Genomic DNA, 20,829 nt, shown 5'->3' with positions numbered 1-20,829 from the left:
TTGGCAACAAAAACGGCCCTCTCGACTGGTTTTACGCATGCGCCAGATGACGTCATGACCTGATTTACTTTAACTAGTTGAAAACTGAACAAATTTCATGTACGTCGCATTAGCTCAGTTGATTAGCGCATTGGTTCATTATCTAGATATTTTGGGTTCGAATCGTGGTGGGGGATGTCTTTTTTTTTTTCGATTTTTTAAATTTAAATATTGAACCAGTGTTATTTAAGCCATTTTTCACGTAACGTTCGTTTTTCTGTTTTTTTTTTTTTACTTCGCTTATCCACCCCCGACCACACACCCAAAAACACCCGGGTACCCACCGATTTTTTAAATTTTAATATCGAAACAGGCTTATTTAAGCGATTTTTCACGTGTTCGTTTTTCTGTTTTCATCGTTCGTTTGCCTTATGTTAGTTCTTTTGTGTTTTTTTTCCCGCTTAAGTTTTAACGTTGTTTTCTTTTTTTTACTTTGCTTATAACAAACAAACCAACGTCGTCGTCGTCAACGTCGTCGTAATGCTCGATGACTTCCGGGCACGCACCTGTCAATCTGGTTCTTACTTAAATAAATTCAAACATCTTTCAGTAACTCATTCTGGCTGGCTGATTTTATTTTCAAACTTCGCCTCAGGGCTTCAGGTTCAATCCTACCAAAAATAGCATGGTCTGTAAACTGCAGAAGTACTAATTTTTATTTAAATTTTCATAAACAATAATAAAATGAATTTCTTTAAGTTATTGTCTGTTTTGTTTTGTTTTACGGCATATCAACCACTTTTGGGTCATTTAATGCCGAAACATTAATTGTAATGTGTTGGATGTTGGTTAGTTGTTTTTGGTTTTTCTTGTGGAATCTTTTGTTATATTTTGTTGTATATTTTAATCTCTTTCAGGAATTCAATAATTTTTTTCTGGGTCGATTTTGTTAAATATCTTTCTTAGACTATTTTCTTGGTAATGTTTTATTCGGACCCATTTAAAGTCCACACAGCCCATCAATATATGATGTACTGTGTATGGCTCCTGACATGTTATGCAAATAGGCACCTCTTCTCCTTTTAGTAGATGTGAGTGAGTGACATGAGTGTGACCTATTTGTAGTTTAATCATTACTACCTTGACAGCTTTTTTGTATCTCTTATTCTGATGTTTGGTGTTACTTTGAATAGTTTATTCTCTCTGCATGAATTCCAATGTTCTTTTTATATATTTATTTTGGGTTTTAGGTCTGTATAAGGGATTTTTCCTGTTGCATGGTTTAGTTAATAAGGTGCTGTCTCTAGAATTTTCTCATTAAATGATAAATAGACATACTATTTGGAATATTGAGTACTTTTCTCATCTTAGAACGTTTTAGTTGATGTAACTTCCAACCTCATTCAGTAATAATCTGTGTTGCAGCAATAACATCAACAGTGCCAGAGAAATGATCTATGAAATATTTTAGGTTTATTTCATTGAAATACTTATAACTAAAAAAGAAAAATTGTTTTAATTGCCCTAAAACACTGAAGAGGTTTGGAATTTTACAATAAATTTATATGTGAAACTGATCCCGCTCCTTTAAATTCTAATTTTATTGCTAATTTTTTCAGGGTGTTTGCCTAAAAGAAGAATAACCTATTTTTCTTGGAAGTTATTTAAAGAAATATTTTCTTTATTTTTCTTCTTTGCAGTATATTGCTATACTCACCATAATTACAATTGCTGAGATTGGAGGAGTTATCGCTGTAGTGGTGGCCAAGAAAAACGTGAGTTTTGAATGATATTTTCTTTTATCTGCTTGTTATTGCTTTCTGCCATTTAAACGTGTAAACTAACCACTTTCCAAGGCGACTATGTCATACCAAAATCAGACTTGGATATGCCATGTTGATGTGGCCTTGTTCTCTATCAGTATGAGATATGGTCCTGTGCATTTCTAGGAGATTCACCCTGCCAAATTTTTCTTTCTTGCACTTTGAGAATCGCCTGAGGTAGGCAATGCTGTTTTTTTTTGTTGGTGTGAAAGGGAGATAAATAACTTCCATTTAGACTTATTTAAAATATTTTGAAAGTTGTCTCCCTAGATGTAAAAATATCCATACATTATTGCAAAACTTACATGCAATATTGCAAAACTACAAATAAATTTGCAATATCATATGAATAATTTTGCAATATCATACAAATATTTTTACAATATCGTACAAATAATTTTGCAATATCATATGAACGTTTTGCAATATCATACAACCCTTGGTTCTAGAGTTGTGTTGGATTAAATATTTTTTTGCCAAATCATCCAATTTTACTTGAATAACAATTCCATCAGCATCCCCCCTCGAAAAAAAAAGTCACTAATCATATACCTACCATGTTGTGTTGCTAAACCACCAGGAATTGCGAGAAACCTTTTCTTTGAAGGAATAGCCAAACAGCAGCAAAGCCATTGGTGAACTAATTGTCAAAGAAGTAGATCAGTGTTTACTCCCTTGTCGCTTTAGCTACGAACAACGTGTAGTATCTGTTTTGATACTTCATATCATCTTTTCTGTCCTCAGTCAGTGAAGAGGAAATCCTAGACCAAAGCAATTTCGATTTTTGTCTCAATCGACAGTGTCCCTCTTTGGGGAGAATGTTTTCTCCACATTAAAAAACAACCTTGTGTCAACTTTACCTTTGTGGGGAGGCAAGTAAATAGGAACACTGCAGCTGCCTTTTATTAGGGTTAAATTTTAGCAAAATAAAGTATAATAAAAGAATAGTGGATTCGAAACGAATACACTCCATGTAAAGGCAGTATTACATAATTATGTGTCGTATCGAAATTAATATAAATGCTAAAAATTACAAAAAAATGATCCAGTAGATGTGCTTGCTTTAGTTTTTACAAAAAAAAAAAAAAAAAAAAAAATTCATGCATAATACCAGTCCAACATTTTGTATTTTGAAATTTTAATTGAAAGCAAGGAAAACAAGGGAGATAAGTCAGTTTATCAAAGAATTGTCCATAAAGAACTGTTCCACATTAATAACTACGATAAAACTCTTTAATTCGATAAATTTTATTTTTAATTGCAGTTATTTTTTCTACTGGATCATTTTTTTTAAATTTATACAAATATTGACATGACAGGTAAGTATGTAGTAGCATTTTTACTTGGAATGCATTTGTTTCAAATCCTACATTTCTACAGAAGCAACATTTCTTGTCTTTTCTTTATAAAATTGAAAAAAAAAAAATTTTGTACCTGGTAAGAAATGGTGTTGATATTATTTATATATAATTTTTATGCAAAAACAAACAAAAAAAAATGTACAAATTTTAAAAGTCCATTTTTACTTTTTTCTTTTTTTCAGATAACAAAAATTATGTCTAAAGCTGTGAATGATGTGATCGTCAAGAAATACAAAGTGGATTCGGATATTACCAAAGCAATTGACGTTCTGCAGTACACAGTAAGTGTTTCTAACCGAATGCTGATAGCTATGTGACTTGAGTCATAGATAAATAAAAAAAAAATATAAAATCGTGCAGTAAAATCTTACCGACTCCAATGATGCAATTTGATTTTGTCATAAAAAAAAAAAACAATGCATTGCAATGTGTACAGAAAAAACGTCATTGGTGTGCATTCTCTTTTACCTTCCATTTTTCTTTCTTTTTTATCCCCCACAATTTCAAGTTAGCTATAAAGACATTCAACCATTTTTCTTGTAATCGAACAATTCAATTTTGTGACTAACATCAGTGAAATACATTTCTTTGTGATGTGACAATGTCGTTGGCTGTAACGATGATGATGATGATGCTGATGATGATGAAAAGAAAGAGCATTGTTAAGAAAGGTTGTTATGATATTTATTTAATACACACACAATTATTTGTGGATATAATCAATTGATAAAGAAGAAATCTGTTTTCTTCTCTGATAATTGGAATGACACCCAACAACCATTAAAAATACGCTAACTGAAAAAGTTGGCATCTTGGATTATAAAATATCTAAAAAAAAATATCACAATGAACATTGCTACAGAAGAAAAGGGGAGATAATCAATGTTGTGGTACTTTGGGATCCGAAACATGGAATGGCTAAAGTAAAAAGACCTGTCAAGATGTACACAACATTATTGACAGAAGACACAGGCTTAAAAACTTGAAGATCTTCCTAATGCTGTGGAAGATAGAAACCTGTGGAGGGAAAGAGTCGATTTGGTTCCGGCAACTCGCCCGTTCCGATGATCATGCTGACAGTTATTAATTTAAAAAAAAAAAATGTTTATTTTTACAAATATGCTATAATGTTTATTTTTCACAAATATGCTTTTCAAATTAAGAAAAAAAAATTAAATTAAAACAAAAAATTGTTTTTCTCTTCCAGTTCAGCTGTTGTGGTGCCGAAAATTATACCGAATATCGCCAGATCCAACAACGTCTTGGAATAGTAAGTGCATTTATTATTCTTTTTTTCTTTTTCTTTTTTTCCCCCGCCCCTGATAATATTAACATATCTGCCATATATGAAACGCAAAGATTTCTTTTTCTCACAGTTTGTTTTCATTTTTTCTCCCACTTATCAAGGCCCGAAGGCCACTCGAGGATAAGGGTGCTAGTGTAGTAATCATTAAAGGTGTAAATTGGGTAGAATTTGATTATTTATGGGGACGACTCAACAAGAACTTGTTTACATTGGATTTGAAGGCTGCTATATTGTATTCAACGGGGAAGCAGGACAGTGGAACAATGTTCCACAGGTGGGCAATTCTGAGAAAGAAGCTTTGTTCATGGAATCTGCGTTTAGATTTAGACACAAATAGAGAGTGAGGGAAATCGTTTATAGTGGTTGTAGCTAGATGAGTGTTTTTTTGTGAAAGTTTTGCAAGGGGAACCATAGATTAGAGTTCAGTCAAACACTTGCCATGAAAATAATGATAGAGCAGAGACAGGCTTGCAACGTCTCTTCTGTGTGAGAGATGGTTGCAAGAGAAAATAACATCTGTCATATACGAAACCTAAAGATTTCTTTTTCTCATAGTTTTTTAGAATTCACACCTGTGGTGTGCAATGTTACAGGATTGAATTCCTGTAAGCTAAAATATGATCATCTTCAAAATCTGACCCTTATCACTGTAGCTTCTTATGTTTCAGTGGCAGTATGTTGAGGTTGAACAAAATAAAACATTCAATGTCAAAACAAATGCTTGTCATAAACCATCCTCATAAGTAGGGCTATGACGACAGCATATTCTTTTTATTGTTTTGACTCTCGAGTATATATCCGACACAGTTAGACACAATTAATCAACCAAGGACCACATCACTAAGCGGGGGAGGGCAGAGCGGTAGCTCTAGATATATCTAAGGATTTTGGCAGGGTATGGCATGAGGGTCTCCTCAGGAAAATTAGATCATACGGTATCACTGGTAGAATACTTAACATAATTAAATCCTTCTTAGATAAGAGAAAAATCCAGGTTGTCCTCGACAGTCGTACATCTAAACAATATGATATAAATGCGGAAGTGCCCCAAGGGTCTATCCTTGGACCTCTACTGTTCCTGATATTCATAAATGACCTCCCCGACAAAATTGCCTCTGAGATGGGTATATATGATGATGACACCACACTCGATAACAGGCATGACAGGAAAACAAATAAACACATATCTAAAGAAATGGCAGAAACACTAGAGGATGACCTCCAATCTGTAGTGGAATGGGGACAAAAATGGATGATCACGTTCAATGCTGTCAAGACTAAACTAGTTTCATTCAATAAATACAAGAAACCCTCTCTACCATCTATAGCAATGGCCAACAACTCTTTATCTGAGACTACATCTTTCAAACTCCTTGGCCTAACGTTCACAGGAAACATGAGTTGGAACAATTACATTGAAGGCATTGCCATGACCGCTGCCAGGAAGGTGGGCTCTCTCTACTGTGCTAGAAAACTACTAACACCCGAAAGTATCCTGTACCTCTATAAGGCCACCATTTGCCCATGTATGGAGTATTGCTGTCACATTTGGTTTGGTGCATCTGCTACTAGTCTCTCGCTCCTTGACAAGGTTCAAAAGAGAGTTGCAAATCTGATAGGCCCTGAACTGGCATCTAAGCTTCAGCCTCTTTCCCATCAACGAAACATTGCATCCCTCTGCCTGTTCTACAAGTATTTTAATGGTGAATGCTCTGACGAACTGCAAGCACTTATGCCCCCACGACGTGAACACCCTCGACAAACCCGACAGGCTGCTAAATCCCATCCCCACACTCTAAAGATCCCTAGATGTAAAAGATCTTTCTACTCCAGTAGTTTCTTCCCCAGAACCGCTAAACTTTGGAATTCCATTCCAGGTCCCTGCTTCACCAACTGTACTGACATGCAGAAGTTCAAGTGAAATGTGAACCGACATCTTGCTGCCCAAATTCCTACATAGTACTCCAGTAGTTGTTGCCCCTGATAGTAGCCCCCTACACCAAAGTGGCAATTTGCCTTGTTTGGGGTGAAAATGTAAAAAAAAACAAAAACATATAAGATATCAATGGATATATACCTGAGAATCAAAACAAGGAAAAGAATATGCTGTTGTCATAGCCCTACTCATAAGTAATCAAATTTTGTTCATTCCATTTATAAATCCTCTCATAATATTCTTCATCATTCAACTTTTAAAGACTATCATCATATCATATGAATCCAAAGATTCTATTGTTGGCGTTTGGTTTCCCCCAATAATTTTCTAGTTAAAATTCTTTCTAGAAAAACATTGGGTACTTATGGTGAAGGACGAGAAAGTTGGCAACATCTTAAGTGAAAGTGATTTTTGTGGAACAAACTTGGAACACCCATATCATCAGTCTGTGTCATTAACCACTGCACCACCATCACCTCCCAACTTTTAAAGGTGGACCATTTTTAATTGATACTATCGTTATCTGGAACTTGAACCTGGTGCTACCAGATCAGACTGTCTGAAGATACTGGCTTCTTGACCTAAAATGCACCAAACGTTGATGCTATTCTTTTTTGCCTTTTCTTTTGCAAAACTCAATCATGTTCTGCAAAATCAAAAACAAAAAGCAATAATTTTCCTTTACAAAACAACCAAACCAAACATGATGAATAAATATTTGAAAATATAAGGAATTTGAAGCATGAAAACTTTTGCCAAAATTACTGGATTCGGCATTAAATAACCCAAAAAAAGGTTGATACGCCGTAAAAAACAACCAAACTGAAGTGTACCTTAAAAATCAAGACAAAAATGTATTCCAAATTATTTAAAACAAAATAATTTTAATTAATGAAAATGTTGGTGACAAACAATTTCATTTCATCTGCGGATCAACTCTCAGCAATCATTCAGTTCAGGCAGACCAAGAACTGACTTGACAGCATCACGCCCTCTTTTATCGGGATGAGGTATAGTCTGGTTTGGTTGTAAGAGGTACACCGTATGATGCATTATCTCTATTTTAGCAAATTCAGTTTGTTGCCAATTGCCCAAGGTGCTCCTAATGGGGAATGCTGACAGATGAATTCATAGCCATTTTTGTATAAGCAAGAGTGCCTCCTTCCAAGGGGGAGCTGACTTTTCTTTAGCTTTCTAACCTTGTATCACATCTAGTTATGTAAATATTAATCCATTACATAAAATCAGTTTAACCAACAATTACATACATAATTAAGAGTATTTACAAAGTTTAATCAATAATAAAGTATTCAATACAATTGTGGCATACTGTGAGAGAGAAACGCTGACCCTGTTTTGAAACAACTGAGAAGGTCATTAAGGCTTCAAGGTCAATGAATGTTGAATGACAGTTTTTCTTTCTTTTTGCGAGAAAGCTTTTTCAGTCTTGCAGCTGCCAGTGAATTCATGTCCAAGTTGCTGACGATGTTATGGAGCAATCATCGAGCAACATTTGGCTGTTAAAATGGAATTTTAAAAATAAATTATATTTTTCTTCGACACAGTTCTTATTCAGTCGTTTAATTTTCAGACTCATCAATTTTTCCATCTTTGGAATCAGACAACACTTTCTCTGGTATAGCAGACGGGTGATGCCAAAAAAACACTGCATCTATACTAGCAACGTCAATATCACCGTTTTGCATTTTTGATCTTCACAGCGTAGGCATAGCGCTATTAACAGAGCAACTGTTCAGAATAAATGCAACACTAGTGGTCCCAGGGCTCCCTTATGTCACGACACCTCCATTAATATGACATAGACTGTCACACAACGGCACATGGTCTAATTAAATTTAAACAAAGAAGAAAATAAATTCATATCAGCTGAGAATGTGTTTTTAGCACAATTTTTGTAAATAGGGACGGCCTAATTAGTGAACAGACATTACTTTCATTAGAATGAAATATGAATCAGCTTGGGCTTAGGAGGTACACTCTAACAGGCATTACCTCCTCTTTCTGAAGGTGTTTATTGTTGATTGAGAAGGCACCTTTACTAAGAAGTGTCCACAGTTATTTATGGTTATTTATGGCCAGTTAAAGTAAGTATTAAACGTTTTTATGATATATCTTATTCCAGTAAAAGACAAGTAAATACAATCATTTGATTTTAAATGATTTGTTAAACTCATTCAGATCAGGAACTGATTTGACTACATTCAGCCCTCTTTTATCAGGATACAGTATAGTCTGGCTTGATCCTAAAAGAAGCACCTTCTGATCCATTACCTCTTCTTAAGCGTATTTGGTTTGTTGCTAATCACTCAAGGCACCTCTATTAGTGAATACAGGAAATTCGTGCGATTAATTTGGTTCCACATTTTTTTTTTTTTTTGCACAGAAAATAATTTTTCTTTTAATCTGAGTTACATCTTTGAAGAAGACTACAGAATCGATTGTGACATATATAAAATTTCTACAAATGCCAAAAGATTTTCTACTTTGAAAATACCCTTCCAACCCGATCTAGCTTACTTGCTACAAAATCACACCTTTTAACCCTATGTAGATGCCGGGATATTTTCTACTCCTACTACTAATAATTTCTTTATTTCTTCGACAGTTTGCCTTTGGAATTCCATTTGTGTTCCCAGTTCCCCTGACTATACCAACATTCAGAAATTTAAATGCAATATGTACAAACATCTTGCTGCCCAACCCCCCACCCAGGTTTTCCCCTTATAAATCTGTCTCCTATCACAGTATGCTTCAGTGGCAATATTCCTTGTTTGCAATGAATAAAAGTAAAAAAAAAAAATTGTTTTTAATTCTAAAATATTGTATCACTTAAGTGAGAACTATCAGAAAAGATCTGGCCAGAGATAGGTTAATTTGGAAGTCAATTTTTTTAAAGCTGTCCAACACACGTCACCATGTAAAACAGACATTAAACTGAATAACAATGAATATTTTCATGATGACATTTAATTTTGGGGCATTTTATATCATTTGTTCTGGTCCGTTTTTGTTCATGACTATATCTGATTGTATCATTAAAGTGACAACTATGAAAAAAGACCTGGTCAAAGATAGGTTAATTTTGTTCACAAGAACCCAAGTTTGGCCAGCTGGGCAAACTTGAGTCCTTGTATCGGAAAAATATCCAGTAACTAAAACGTTGTTTAGTCAATCGTTATTTTTTTGGATTTTATTTTTTTGCATTTCCATACACCAAACATGGATATAAATATCACTAAAACATCCGCTGGATCATAAGCTTCATTTCGGCACCTTACTTGCCTGGGTGTGTTGCCGGTAGGCTGAGATAAACCACGTCACACACACACATACACACACACAGACAGACAGACAGTAAATCGAATTTACTAAAGGAGATAATAACTTCCGGTGAATACCGGAAAAATATCCAGTAAATAAAACGTTTAGTAAATCGTTATTTTTTTTCATTTTTTTTTTCATTTCCATGCACCAAACATGGATATAAATATCACTAAGACATCCGCTGGGTCATAAGCTTCATTTCGGCACCTTAGTTGCCTAGGTGGGTTGTCGGTGGGCTGGGATAAACCGCGTCAGTAAATAAAACGTTGTTTAGTAAATCGTTATTTTTTTGCATTTTCATATATCAAACATGGATACAAATATTGTTACTACCATGGCAGGTGTTCGGATGAGCTCCAATCTCTGGTCCCCCCCTTGCCAATCTTTCACGATGAACACCTGTCTAGCTGAAACCACTGTCAAAAATATTCCCCACTCCTTATCTGTGCCAAAATCAAAACGTAGATTCCATGAACAAAGCTTCTTTCTTACAAGTGCACGCCTATGGAACTCTGTTCCGGTTGCCTGTTTCCCACCTGACTACAATCTGGATGTCTTCAAGTCCAACGTAAACAAATTCCTGATGAACCGCCCCCTTAAGTACCTATTTACTATGCCTCCCCACGGGACAGAGTTAGACACCAGGGTCGTTTTTTAACGTGGAGAAAAGGTACAAAAATAAAAATTGTCTCAGTCGTGAAGGACCTCTCCTCCACCGAAAGAGAACAAGAAATAGAAGTGCAGCATCTGAAGAACAGACACCAAAGACACTTTATCAAATCTCCAATACTAACGTACTGTACACGTAATAACCCTTATCCTCGAGTGGCTTCCAGGCCTTGATAAGTGAGGACTACCTTGTAAAAAAAAACTAAAACTAAAACACCCGCTGGATCATAAGCTTCCTTTTGGTACCTTACTTGCCGGGGTGGATTGCTGGTAGGCTGAGATAAACCACGTCTCTCTCTCTCTCTCTCTCTCTCTCTCTCTCTCTCTCTCTCTCTCTCTCTCTCTCTCTCTCTCTCTCTCTCACACACACACACACACACTATGAAAATTTATAATAAGATATTTGCATCTAATTTTAATGTTTTGTATTTTTTTCAGCTGAAAGTTCCTTACTCATGTTGTTACTTGAATAACAGTGATCCGTTGAATCCTCAGCCAAGAAGCAAAGTCCTTTGCGAAGCAGAAACTATTCATTACTCACCTGATAATAAATATCTTCATGGAAATGTAAGAAACATTTTTCTCTATTTTTCTTTATTTTTTTAGTTTTTCTATTTTTCTTTTTCTTTTTTTGTTTTTCTTTATTTTCCCCTATTTTTCTTTTATTTTTCTTGATTTTCTCTTTTTTTCTTGATTTTCTTTGTTTTTCTTTTTTCTCTATTTTTTCCTTCTTCTTTTTTCTGTTTGCTTGTTTTTCTTTTTTCTTTTATTTTTATTGATTTTCTCTATTTTTCTTTTTTCTTAGTTTTTCTTTTATTTTCTCTATTTTTCTTAGTTTTTCTTTGTTTTTCTTTTATTTTCTCTATTTTTCTTTTATTTTTCTTGATTTTCTGTTTCCTTTTTTTTTTCTTAGTTTTTCTTTTTTCTGTTTGCTTGTTTTTTTTTTATTTTTATTGATTTTCTCTATTTTTCTTTTTTCTTAGTTTTTCTTTGTTTTTCTTTTATTTTCTCTATTTCTAAAAAAATTTTTCTTGTTTTTCTGTTCCATCATCCAATTAGACTAAACCTGTTTTTCGTTTATTTTTTTTTTTTTATGTTAAACGTATTTCCAGAAATTATGCATTCATTTCAATATTTTAATATTAATTAGATTTTTCCTGTTTCCCTCAAATAAATCTTCCAAAAATAAGCTGGCTGTCATTTTCACACCTCCATCCATCTGAAACACTGGGTCCTAATCATTCATAGGATGATGATGTTGTTGTTGTTGTTGTTGTTGTTGTTGTTATTATTATTATTATTATTAGTAGTAGTAGTAGTAGTAATAGTATTATTATTATTATTATTATTATTAGTAGTAGTAGTAGTAGTGGGATGGTTATGTCATTTTTGAGACAAGGATTGATATTTTATTATTTGTACTATTTTGTTTGATTAAAAACAATACTTAATTTAACAATATTTATTTTAGCAGCAATAGGGAACCCAGCCTCAGCTTATAACTTATATATTGCCTTGTCGAGGGGATTACAAATATGTCAACTGCAACCCCATGTAGAGGGGGTAGAACTCCCCCCCCCCCATGCAAACTCTTACACTGATTTTTTAAATTTTTGTTGTTGTTGTTGTTGTTGTTTTTTTTTTTGTTTTTTTTTTACTCTAGCATTCAAGTTATTTTTTAGCCATCTTGATCTTCATCATAAACCTGAAATTTTATTTGTAAAAAAAAAATTGAGGAAAAATATTTTGTATATATTTTTAACTTTTGATTTTAAAATTATGTATATAGAACACATAGAATAAATTATAGAAATTCAAAACAAATCAAGCAACTGAGTAAAGATTAGTACCTCAGTTTGTATTTATATTTGTATTTTTTAATTTGTAAAATTTTGAGTTTTTCATTTTTATTTATGGAGTCTAGATTAAGAAAAATTTATTTGCAAGGGAGAAAACTCCTGGTGTACTTTTAACGAATTGTTACTAAAATTACATACAGTTGTGCTATTGTTTATGCAGAAGTATGTATTTGATGAGTTTAAAAGACCTATTTTGAAGCTGATATTAAAATTCCTGCTGTAATTAATGCAACATGGTGCAATGTTACTCTGTTATGACTTGTTTATTTTTTAAAACAATTTTTATTTTATTAAAGCATTATTTTTATAATAATAATTATTTATCTAAAACATTTAATCATATCTCTCAGCTGTTTCGCCTGTATTAAATCATATTTTTCTTTATCTGTAAATAAATAATAAATAAATAATATGTTCAATCAGCCTACCAGAGATTGTCATTAAATTTAATATTACACACACACACACACACACACACACACACACACACACACACACACACACACACACACACACACAGCTTTGAAAATAATATACGAACAAACCCCACAGGCCCCTTTCACCAACAAACTCATCAGGAGTTAATCATTGGTTATCAAAAGATACAAAAAGGAAAATTCAATTGTCACATAAGAGCAAATACTGAGAGATATACAAAAAAAAAAGGAAAGAAAAGGCGAATGAGAATTTGTGTGAAATATATGTTTAATAATATAAAATATATGTACAATTGAAATGGAGGGGGGGGGATATGAGAACGATTAAGATATATCTCCGAACAAGTCTAATGATTTAATGAATTCTTTCTGTTGGCAAAGTGACAGCTTGCATGATGCAGACACACATCAATCAACATATACCGGCAGAAATTAGACTAGGCAAACCATGTCATTTTTGCCCTTCTTTTGCTTTGGAATCTGCCATTGTCCAACATCTAATTGAAAATCCAGCTCGTGCCAATGCCTATAAAATGGATTGTTTCAGAATATTGCACCGGGCTTACTCTCGAAATCACTTAAAGATTTTGGAGTGTCTCAATTCTTTCATGCAAGCCGTTTTGTTTACAAGAAAAGAATTATTGCTTAGTCCAAAAACCTCTTGGAGAGGCGTCTGTAACATGTGTTAATCGAAAATTGTTTCTTTCTGAAACGTGTAAGGGACATAACTGTACTTTCCAGACGGTGTAACAATGACTAAGTGGTTAATGACACGAACTGAAAACCTAGGTGTGCTAAGTTTCAATTCAGTTCAGAAACACTTTTATTAAACCAACACTTGACCTTGTGTCTAATCGTCTGAAGTACTGGTAAATGAAATACATCTACTCTTTAACTTTCTTTTTTTTTTTTAGGCAAACAATATCACTCGAGTAAGAGTTATTTCCCTTTTAATGTTCTTGCCATTAATTTTATTGATTTGGAGAATATTTTGCTGACAATTTTTTTTTCAGTAAGAAGACATAGAATATTGTTTTAAAAAATAAATAAATAAATTGTTACAATTTTAACTAACTAAATAAGAGACCTGTTTTTTTATTTTTATTTATTCCAAGAATATTTAGCTTACAATGACAATTATTTTGACAAAAGAAGATTAACATTTTTCTCTATAGTATTGGCCCTGACAACCATTTATTATTTCCAAATAAATTTTACTATTAACAGCAAATTATACCGATTGAAAGCACACTTGTACATATAAATAATGCAAAAGCTTCCCATAACTATAGGTTTATGAAACGCTTGGTTTCTGAGTTAGAGGCTAATGAAACAAATACCTATCAACATTTTTTATTATAAACTATGATGCATGTACAATGCATCATAGTGCACTATGATGCATGTACAATGTACATAGTGCACTATGATGCATGTACAATGCATCATAGTGCACTGTTAATTTTACATATGGATATGATAGAGTAGGATAGAAAGTGAAGTACTTACTAAACACTATCCTTAGGAGTTTAAGGTCACCCTTAAAAGGGGTTTGTCAGGACAAGCGTGCATGAGGATATTTCACTCTAAAGCCTGACCAAATATTTAAAATAATATAGTACATGAAGCCTCAATAAGATCCCCTCAGAATGGCTACACACTGGCTTGTACAAGGAATGGTGCAATTTCTACAAGTGAACTTGCCTCAAGTAACGGCACTAAGCTGGATACTCCACCAGACTAGATGAATTCTTGTCTTGGAATCTGTTAAGACCAAGAGATCACAAGAAAGATATACTATAACATATTTAAATGGTCGATTATGAAAATTTAATGTTTTTCATTTCTTTGCTAATTTAATGGAACACTTAGATCTCTATCTATCTCATATAGAAATCAACTGTTAGCTATCTCTGTTTTACTTTCTCTCTTTCGTTCTCTTTCTTGCTCTCTCTTTCATTCTCACTCTCTTGCCCTATATCTCTCTCCTAATTCTCTTTCTCTCATTCTCTCTCTTATCCCTTCTTTCTCTTGTCCTATCTCTCTCTTTCTTATCCTCTCTCTCTCTTATCCTCTCTCTCTCGTCCTATCTCTCTACATCTCTATCTCTTCCACCCTGTGCCTCTTTATCACTTTCTTTATCTCTACCTGTCTCTAGTGCTATTTATCTCTCTATCTATTTCTTTCGGAGAAAACTAATTACAATTTGATCTTTTTGTTTTTTAACAAATATTGTTTTTTTTTTTTCTTGTCTAGGGTTGCATTCCATCTTTGGAAATATTTATCAGTAAATATGGCCTCATTCTCCTTGGAATTGGTCTCGGAATCACTTTCTTTGAGGTAATCATATCTTTTAAAAGAAAATTTTCATATTTTTTATATTCAACTCTTTTTGTGATTATTTAATGCTGTAAAACTATTGGAAACAATTCCCGCCTTTTTATTCACATCTGAAGAAAGATAGGTTCTTTTATCCAGAAACTTGCAACAGACAAAACTAAACATATCATAACCAAATATGAACAAATTATACAATACCCTTCCCCACCACCAACCTGTCCTGTGTTTTTTTTGTTTTTGTTTACTCACGTTCACCCCTAACAACGCATATCACCCGTTGGATGTAAGGGGCTACTATTTGGGACTATGCCTAGGAAAGATTAACAAGATGTTGCATTTAAACTCCTGCCTAGTACATTCAGGGAAGCAGGTAACAGGAGAGGAATTCCAAAGTCTAGCTGTTTGAAAGAAGAAACTATTAGAGTAGAAAGCTCTGTGGCATTTAGGGACCTCAACAGTGAAGAGGTGAGATTTTGTTGCTAAGCGGATTTTTTGGAGATGTGTATGTCGAGGGGGCACAAGTGCAATGAGTTCATCAGATCACATTCCATTAAAATATTTGTAAAACAGAGATGCAACATTGTGGCAATGTGACAGTGGTTGGAGCTTAGTTGACAAAGTGGCACCTATTAGATTGCAAATTCGTTTTTGGAATATATCAAAGACAGAGAGGCTAGAGGTAGATGCACCAACCCAGATGTGGCAACAATACTCCATGCATGGGTGAATGATGGCCTTGTAGAGGTACAGGATACTCTACTCTCAAGTGTGATTAGTCTTCTAGCTTGATAGATGGAACCCACCTTCTTTGCAGCAGGCTTTGCAATATCCTCAATATATTTGTTCCAGTTCATATTGCCCAGGATGTTAGACCGAGGAATTTGAAAGAAGAATTCTCAGGTAAGGTCTTATTTGTCATGGGTATCTGTGGTTGGAGAGGCATCTTGTAATTGTTAAAGAAGAGCAGCTTAGTCTTACTAGCTTTAAATGTTACCATCCATTTGCGACTTCATTCAATTATGACAGTTTTTTTTTTATTTTGGAAAACTGAAAATGTGTAACATGACCATTACGCTCGAACCGTGTTCGTTACTGTTCAAACAACTCTCAGAGCCCCATGCTGTCCAACACAGTCAAAAAGGAACTGACAAACAAAAATAAATCCTACTCGACTTTTCATTCTTTTTTAACACAAGTCGTTTTTCTTTCTTCCCGTCTCGACACCAGCTTAAAGTCTCTCTCTGCCACTGTGAGGCCACATGTCCATCTCACCTGGTTATCGTTTTTCTTCCTGTTCCACCACATGCCGGCTGTAGACAACCATTTCTCATCTTCCAATTTACACATCCATCTTTGGTAGCACATAATTATCCTTGCAAGCCAGCTATCTTACAGCTGCTGCTGATATTTTTCCACGTGATCTGTTACACTTTGTTGGGAAAATTAAGACTTCAAGCAATTCAGAATATGAGGTGCAAAGAATGATTTTCATTCCTCTCCTCCTCCGAAAAGAACATTCACTTTCATTCTCTCACTGATGATGAGTTTTCTCCTTTTTGCAGTTCAGTTTGTCACAAGTTTTGTTTGTGTATGGCCTAGCATCCACATTGCTTGACCAATCATTCCCAAACTTGGTCAAAATATCAATTGTACTCTTTCTTCGAACCGATTTAATTTTGGGATATCCAGATTAAGGTTATAGAAAAGGTGAAAGCCACACTTTTGGTCATAACTATGTTTTAGATCATGGAGACTCACTACTTGGCCCATATTGTAGCTAATGAAGTTCTGCATTTTGTATGGCCTTGATCTTGTAAAGTTCACTCATTATCAAAATTTTAACACAATTTCAACTTCCAATTTTTTTTTCAAAATTTGATATACAGATTTGATGTTCTTTCATAATACAGGGTGGAACAATAAAATTGTCACCCTAGAAAAAACAACATGATTCCATTTCCATTTGAGGAAAACCATTTTTTTTTCTTTTTTCTTTTTTGCAAACCATCTAATAGTCTCTAAATTCGGGACACATGTAAACAGGTTGCTAATGTCATAAGAACATAAATTTATTAACAATCTTAGACTCTTGTATAAAGTCCGTAAAATAAAATAAATGTTTAAGACAGTATTTACTGTAATGTTGCTGGTTGTAAAATATTTAAGATCCATTTTGCAACCTTATGCTGTGATGATCCTACCACAGATAAAATGGGCCTTTAAAGTGATACCTGCTGTGTGACGTTTAGGTAAACCATATAACCTTGGGCAGATAGATCCTGAGAGTCTAATCTCACTGTTGCGTCATTGTATCATAAAGGGGATCGTGTGTGATTCTCTAATCAGAGTTAACGTTGTGTGATCGTCTAGTTGTTTTGTCCATTTGTTCATATGCCGTTGTGTGTGTGTGTGTGTGGAACATGTATTTTAGACATACTTTCTGCGTCGTGGATGTTGGTCCATTTGAATTCATCTTGTCTTGGAGGGAAACTGGTACCTGTTTTGGGGACGAAGATTCATTTCACTCCAAACGAGCAATTGGTTTTATAGTTTTTATTTCACTTTCCAGATGTCTTGCAGAAGGATGGAAAGTGAATCTCTGGCTTGCGTGATACACGTCAGCGCCCCCCCCCCCCAGTGAAGGGGAGGAGACGTCTGTGAAGCTGTCCGTCGCCTTCTAAGTCCAAACCAAATCTCAACAATTCAGCTAACCTGATCACGTGACTCACACGCAATCCGATCAGCTGATCTTGACTTCCGATCAACGTGTCTACAATATAATTTCTTTTGGTATTTGGTTTCTAAAGAGGTTGTTGAATCATGAGGCGCGGCTGAGCCCAATTTTACAAATTTCTCCATTTCATTCAATATTACAGACATTTTGTCGACATAATCATAGTACAACAACCACATAACCTTTATCCTTGGAGACTATTCATGTTCAGTTGAGGAGGCCTCCTCTTTGTAAACAGAAGGAATGTCTCTTAGGTTTGAGCATGTTTGAGCATGATTAGCTTCTAGGATCTTGAAAAATATCATAACGTTGCTTTATTTTAATCACTTCCCTGTTTTTTTTGTTTTTTTCCACCCATGAACAGAACGCAACGTATCTTTATTTCAATAATGTACAAATTTTTTATTTTTCTTTTTTAAATCTTTCGATACAGCTTTGAAAAAGCGAGGACGAAACTGGTCAGCTAAATCCCCCCTTTATTTTTCTTTCCTATTATTACCTCATTTTTTTTTGTTTTTTTTACTTTTAAGCATCTATATATATAAAAGCAAAAATGTGTGTGTGTATGTATGTTCGCTTTTTGTGTATGTCCAAGAACGGCTTTTTTCCGAGAAGCTCAACTTTGAAAAGATAAATATTCAACATTTTTCGATGTGCATTAAGCTTTTTTGTATAATAAAAGCGAAACTAATTCTGGCGGCATTTTTACGGTCGCGATCGCTGGAAACGTCTGAAAGCAATCAGTTTTGATCAATGTGGAGTTTCTCCTTATATCAGACAATTGCTATTCAATTTGGACAATCCCCTTTTTATGGGTAGCTGGTTTTCCCCACAACATCTTGGGGAAACAAAAAAAAAAAAAAATCCTGCCCTGCAGTAAATAAAATACTGCCCCGCAGTCAAAGTTGACCTCATTAAGTACGGGTACCTGCCAAGTGTTGATACTTAAATAAATTCAAACATGTTTCTGTTATTATTTTGTGGTGGCCCAGTGGTTAACGTCGCACGTTTTTTCTCACACTTTAATTTCCAACTTCGACTCAAGGGTTCGGGTTCGATCCTTCATACTTACCTACCAAAACATTTTTAAAAAATTTTAACCCCCCCCCCCCGACACCCGGGTGTTTTGATTTACCCAAAACCACACACACCTCCAAACACCCAGGGAACGCCGGGTACCCCCTGCTAGTTAATAATAAAAAGTCTTCCCTTCATGATTGCAATATTTTTATTTTAATATTTTTACTGCATAAAAGTTTATCAATGGAAACCTGTTTCTAGGTATCACTCGTCATCAGCATAGCTAGACTTCTTTGCAAGGGATCAAACTTATGACTACACAATCGGCAGTGTAGCGTTATATTATAATAATTATTTGGATTCATTGTTTGAATCATCGGGTCAGCATTATAATTACATCATTTTCATACTGATGAATGCAGAAAAAATGCTAAAAAGATGCCAAAAAATGGGAAATATTCCACATCCTCTTCACCCACTTTGAATAAAACTAAATCAAACTAAATATAGCCCACATTAGAACTAATTATGCCAGCAGTTGTGTTCCAAAATTCGTAGTGATTGATTCCTTGGTTTAGGAATTAATCGTTTATAAATTATATGACCATATACATATATCTAAGTTTATAGAAATTGAGTACTAAGAGAGGAGGAGGAGGAGGAGGGGGAGGGGGAGGGGGCTAGGGTTTCTTCTTCAGTTGCAGTCATCTTGTGGCTATTTGTTCGATGGGTTTGTAAAATAAATTATTTTTTATTTCTTCTGCAGGTGATGCTGATTGCCCTTGCTTGTTGCATCTGCCAGAGGACGAAACGTGCTGACGATTCTGTCTCTTTATTAATCCACTAATTCTGTGAAACAAAAATGTTTAATTTTCAACTTTCACACCTGTACGAATTATTTCTAATTTTTTTTTTCTTTTTGGTTTAAAAAAAACAAAACTTAAACCTCTCCCTCTTCTCACCCTTACTCTCTCTTTTTGTATAAGAGTGCAGGTGACTAGTCAAACACTCACCAACAAAAGTTGAAAATGGACTTGTTCTCCTCCTCCTCTTCTTGTTCCTCTCCTTCTCCTTCTTGTTCCCCTTATCCTCCTTCTTGTTCTCCATTCCTCCTCCTTCATCTTCTCCTCTCCTCCTCCTTCATGTTCTCCTCTCCTCTTCCTTTTTGTTCTTCTCTCCTTCTCCTTTTTGTTCCCCTCTTCCTTTTTGATTCCCCTCCTCCTTTTTGTTCTCCCTCCTCCTTGTTCCCCACCTCCTCCTCCTCCTTCTTTTTCTCTTCCTGCCCCTCTTCCTTCTCCCTACAAAAGCACGAATTAAAACAAACTGATTTGATATTAACCATTTTCACATTATTTTCACTGACTAAAAATATTCATTTGAAAAAAAGAAAAGAAAAAGATTTATTTTATTTTTAATCTTTATATGAAACTTTTTTGTAACTTCTTATCGTTAACCATAAATAATTCTTGTAATTTTTCCCCCAATTTTTTATCCTTTTCTTTTTCCAAATAAAGAAAATATATTTTATTTTTTTTTTTGTTGTTTTTGATTTTATTTCATTTAAATTTTTATTTTTAGTAGAAATTGTTAACAATTAATCTAATATGTTTAGCACCTTGAACTGTAACTTGGTAAACCTACAGAATAGTTAACACTTTAGAACTCATATCCCCTCCCTCCAAATAACCCACAACATATAATTTATATAAAATGCATTAGAACCAAATTCTTTATAAAACTCTTGTTTTTATGTGTGGAAATAATTTGTAAGATTTTTCCATTTAAAGAAATCTTACAAATTATATTAAAAGTTAAAACAAAGACAGGTTGTTATTTATTTTGTATTTTTTTTAGTTGCAAGTTTTGGAGTGTTAACGATTCTATAATAATAATGTAATGTTTAAATAAAATCTTACAGATCGTTTCCACTTGTTAAAACTAGAGGAATGCGGTACAGAATTTCATTCTAATGCGTCTTGTATAATTTTTTTTACAAGCTCTCAAGTGTTAACTATTCTGT

At 34.2% G+C, this 20,829-nt stretch overlaps 1 protein-coding gene across 1 annotated transcript in view; it reads left to right on the top strand.

Moving 5' to 3' along the window:
• The window catches only part of LOC145292904 (CD63 antigen-like), a 62,004-nt gene extending 41,668 nt beyond the window's left edge, over window positions 1-20,336 (top strand). Inside the window, exons 4-9 of the mRNA XM_080139044.1 lie at window positions 1,680-1,754; window positions 3,346-3,444; window positions 4,371-4,433; window positions 10,858-10,986; window positions 14,972-15,055; window positions 19,576-20,336. Of these exons, the coding sequence (XP_079995170.1) occupies window positions 1,680-1,754; window positions 3,346-3,444; window positions 4,371-4,433; window positions 10,858-10,986; window positions 14,972-15,055; window positions 19,576-19,656 (531 nt within the window). The 3' untranslated portion in view covers window positions 19,657-20,336. The remainder of the gene's footprint in view (window positions 1-1,679; window positions 1,755-3,345; window positions 3,445-4,370; window positions 4,434-10,857; window positions 10,987-14,971; window positions 15,056-19,575) is intronic.
• The last annotated feature ends 493 nt before the right edge of the window (window positions 20,337-20,829 follow it).

The sequence above is a fragment of the Euprymna scolopes genome, chromosome 14 (assembly GCF_053919585.1).
Source record: "Euprymna scolopes isolate OS-2025 chromosome 14, ASM5391958v1, whole genome shotgun sequence".
In the NCBI taxonomy this organism is placed as follows: Eukaryota; Metazoa; Mollusca; class Cephalopoda; order Sepiida; family Sepiolidae; genus Euprymna; species Euprymna scolopes.
This window is presented reverse-complemented; position numbering and strand designations above follow the sequence as displayed.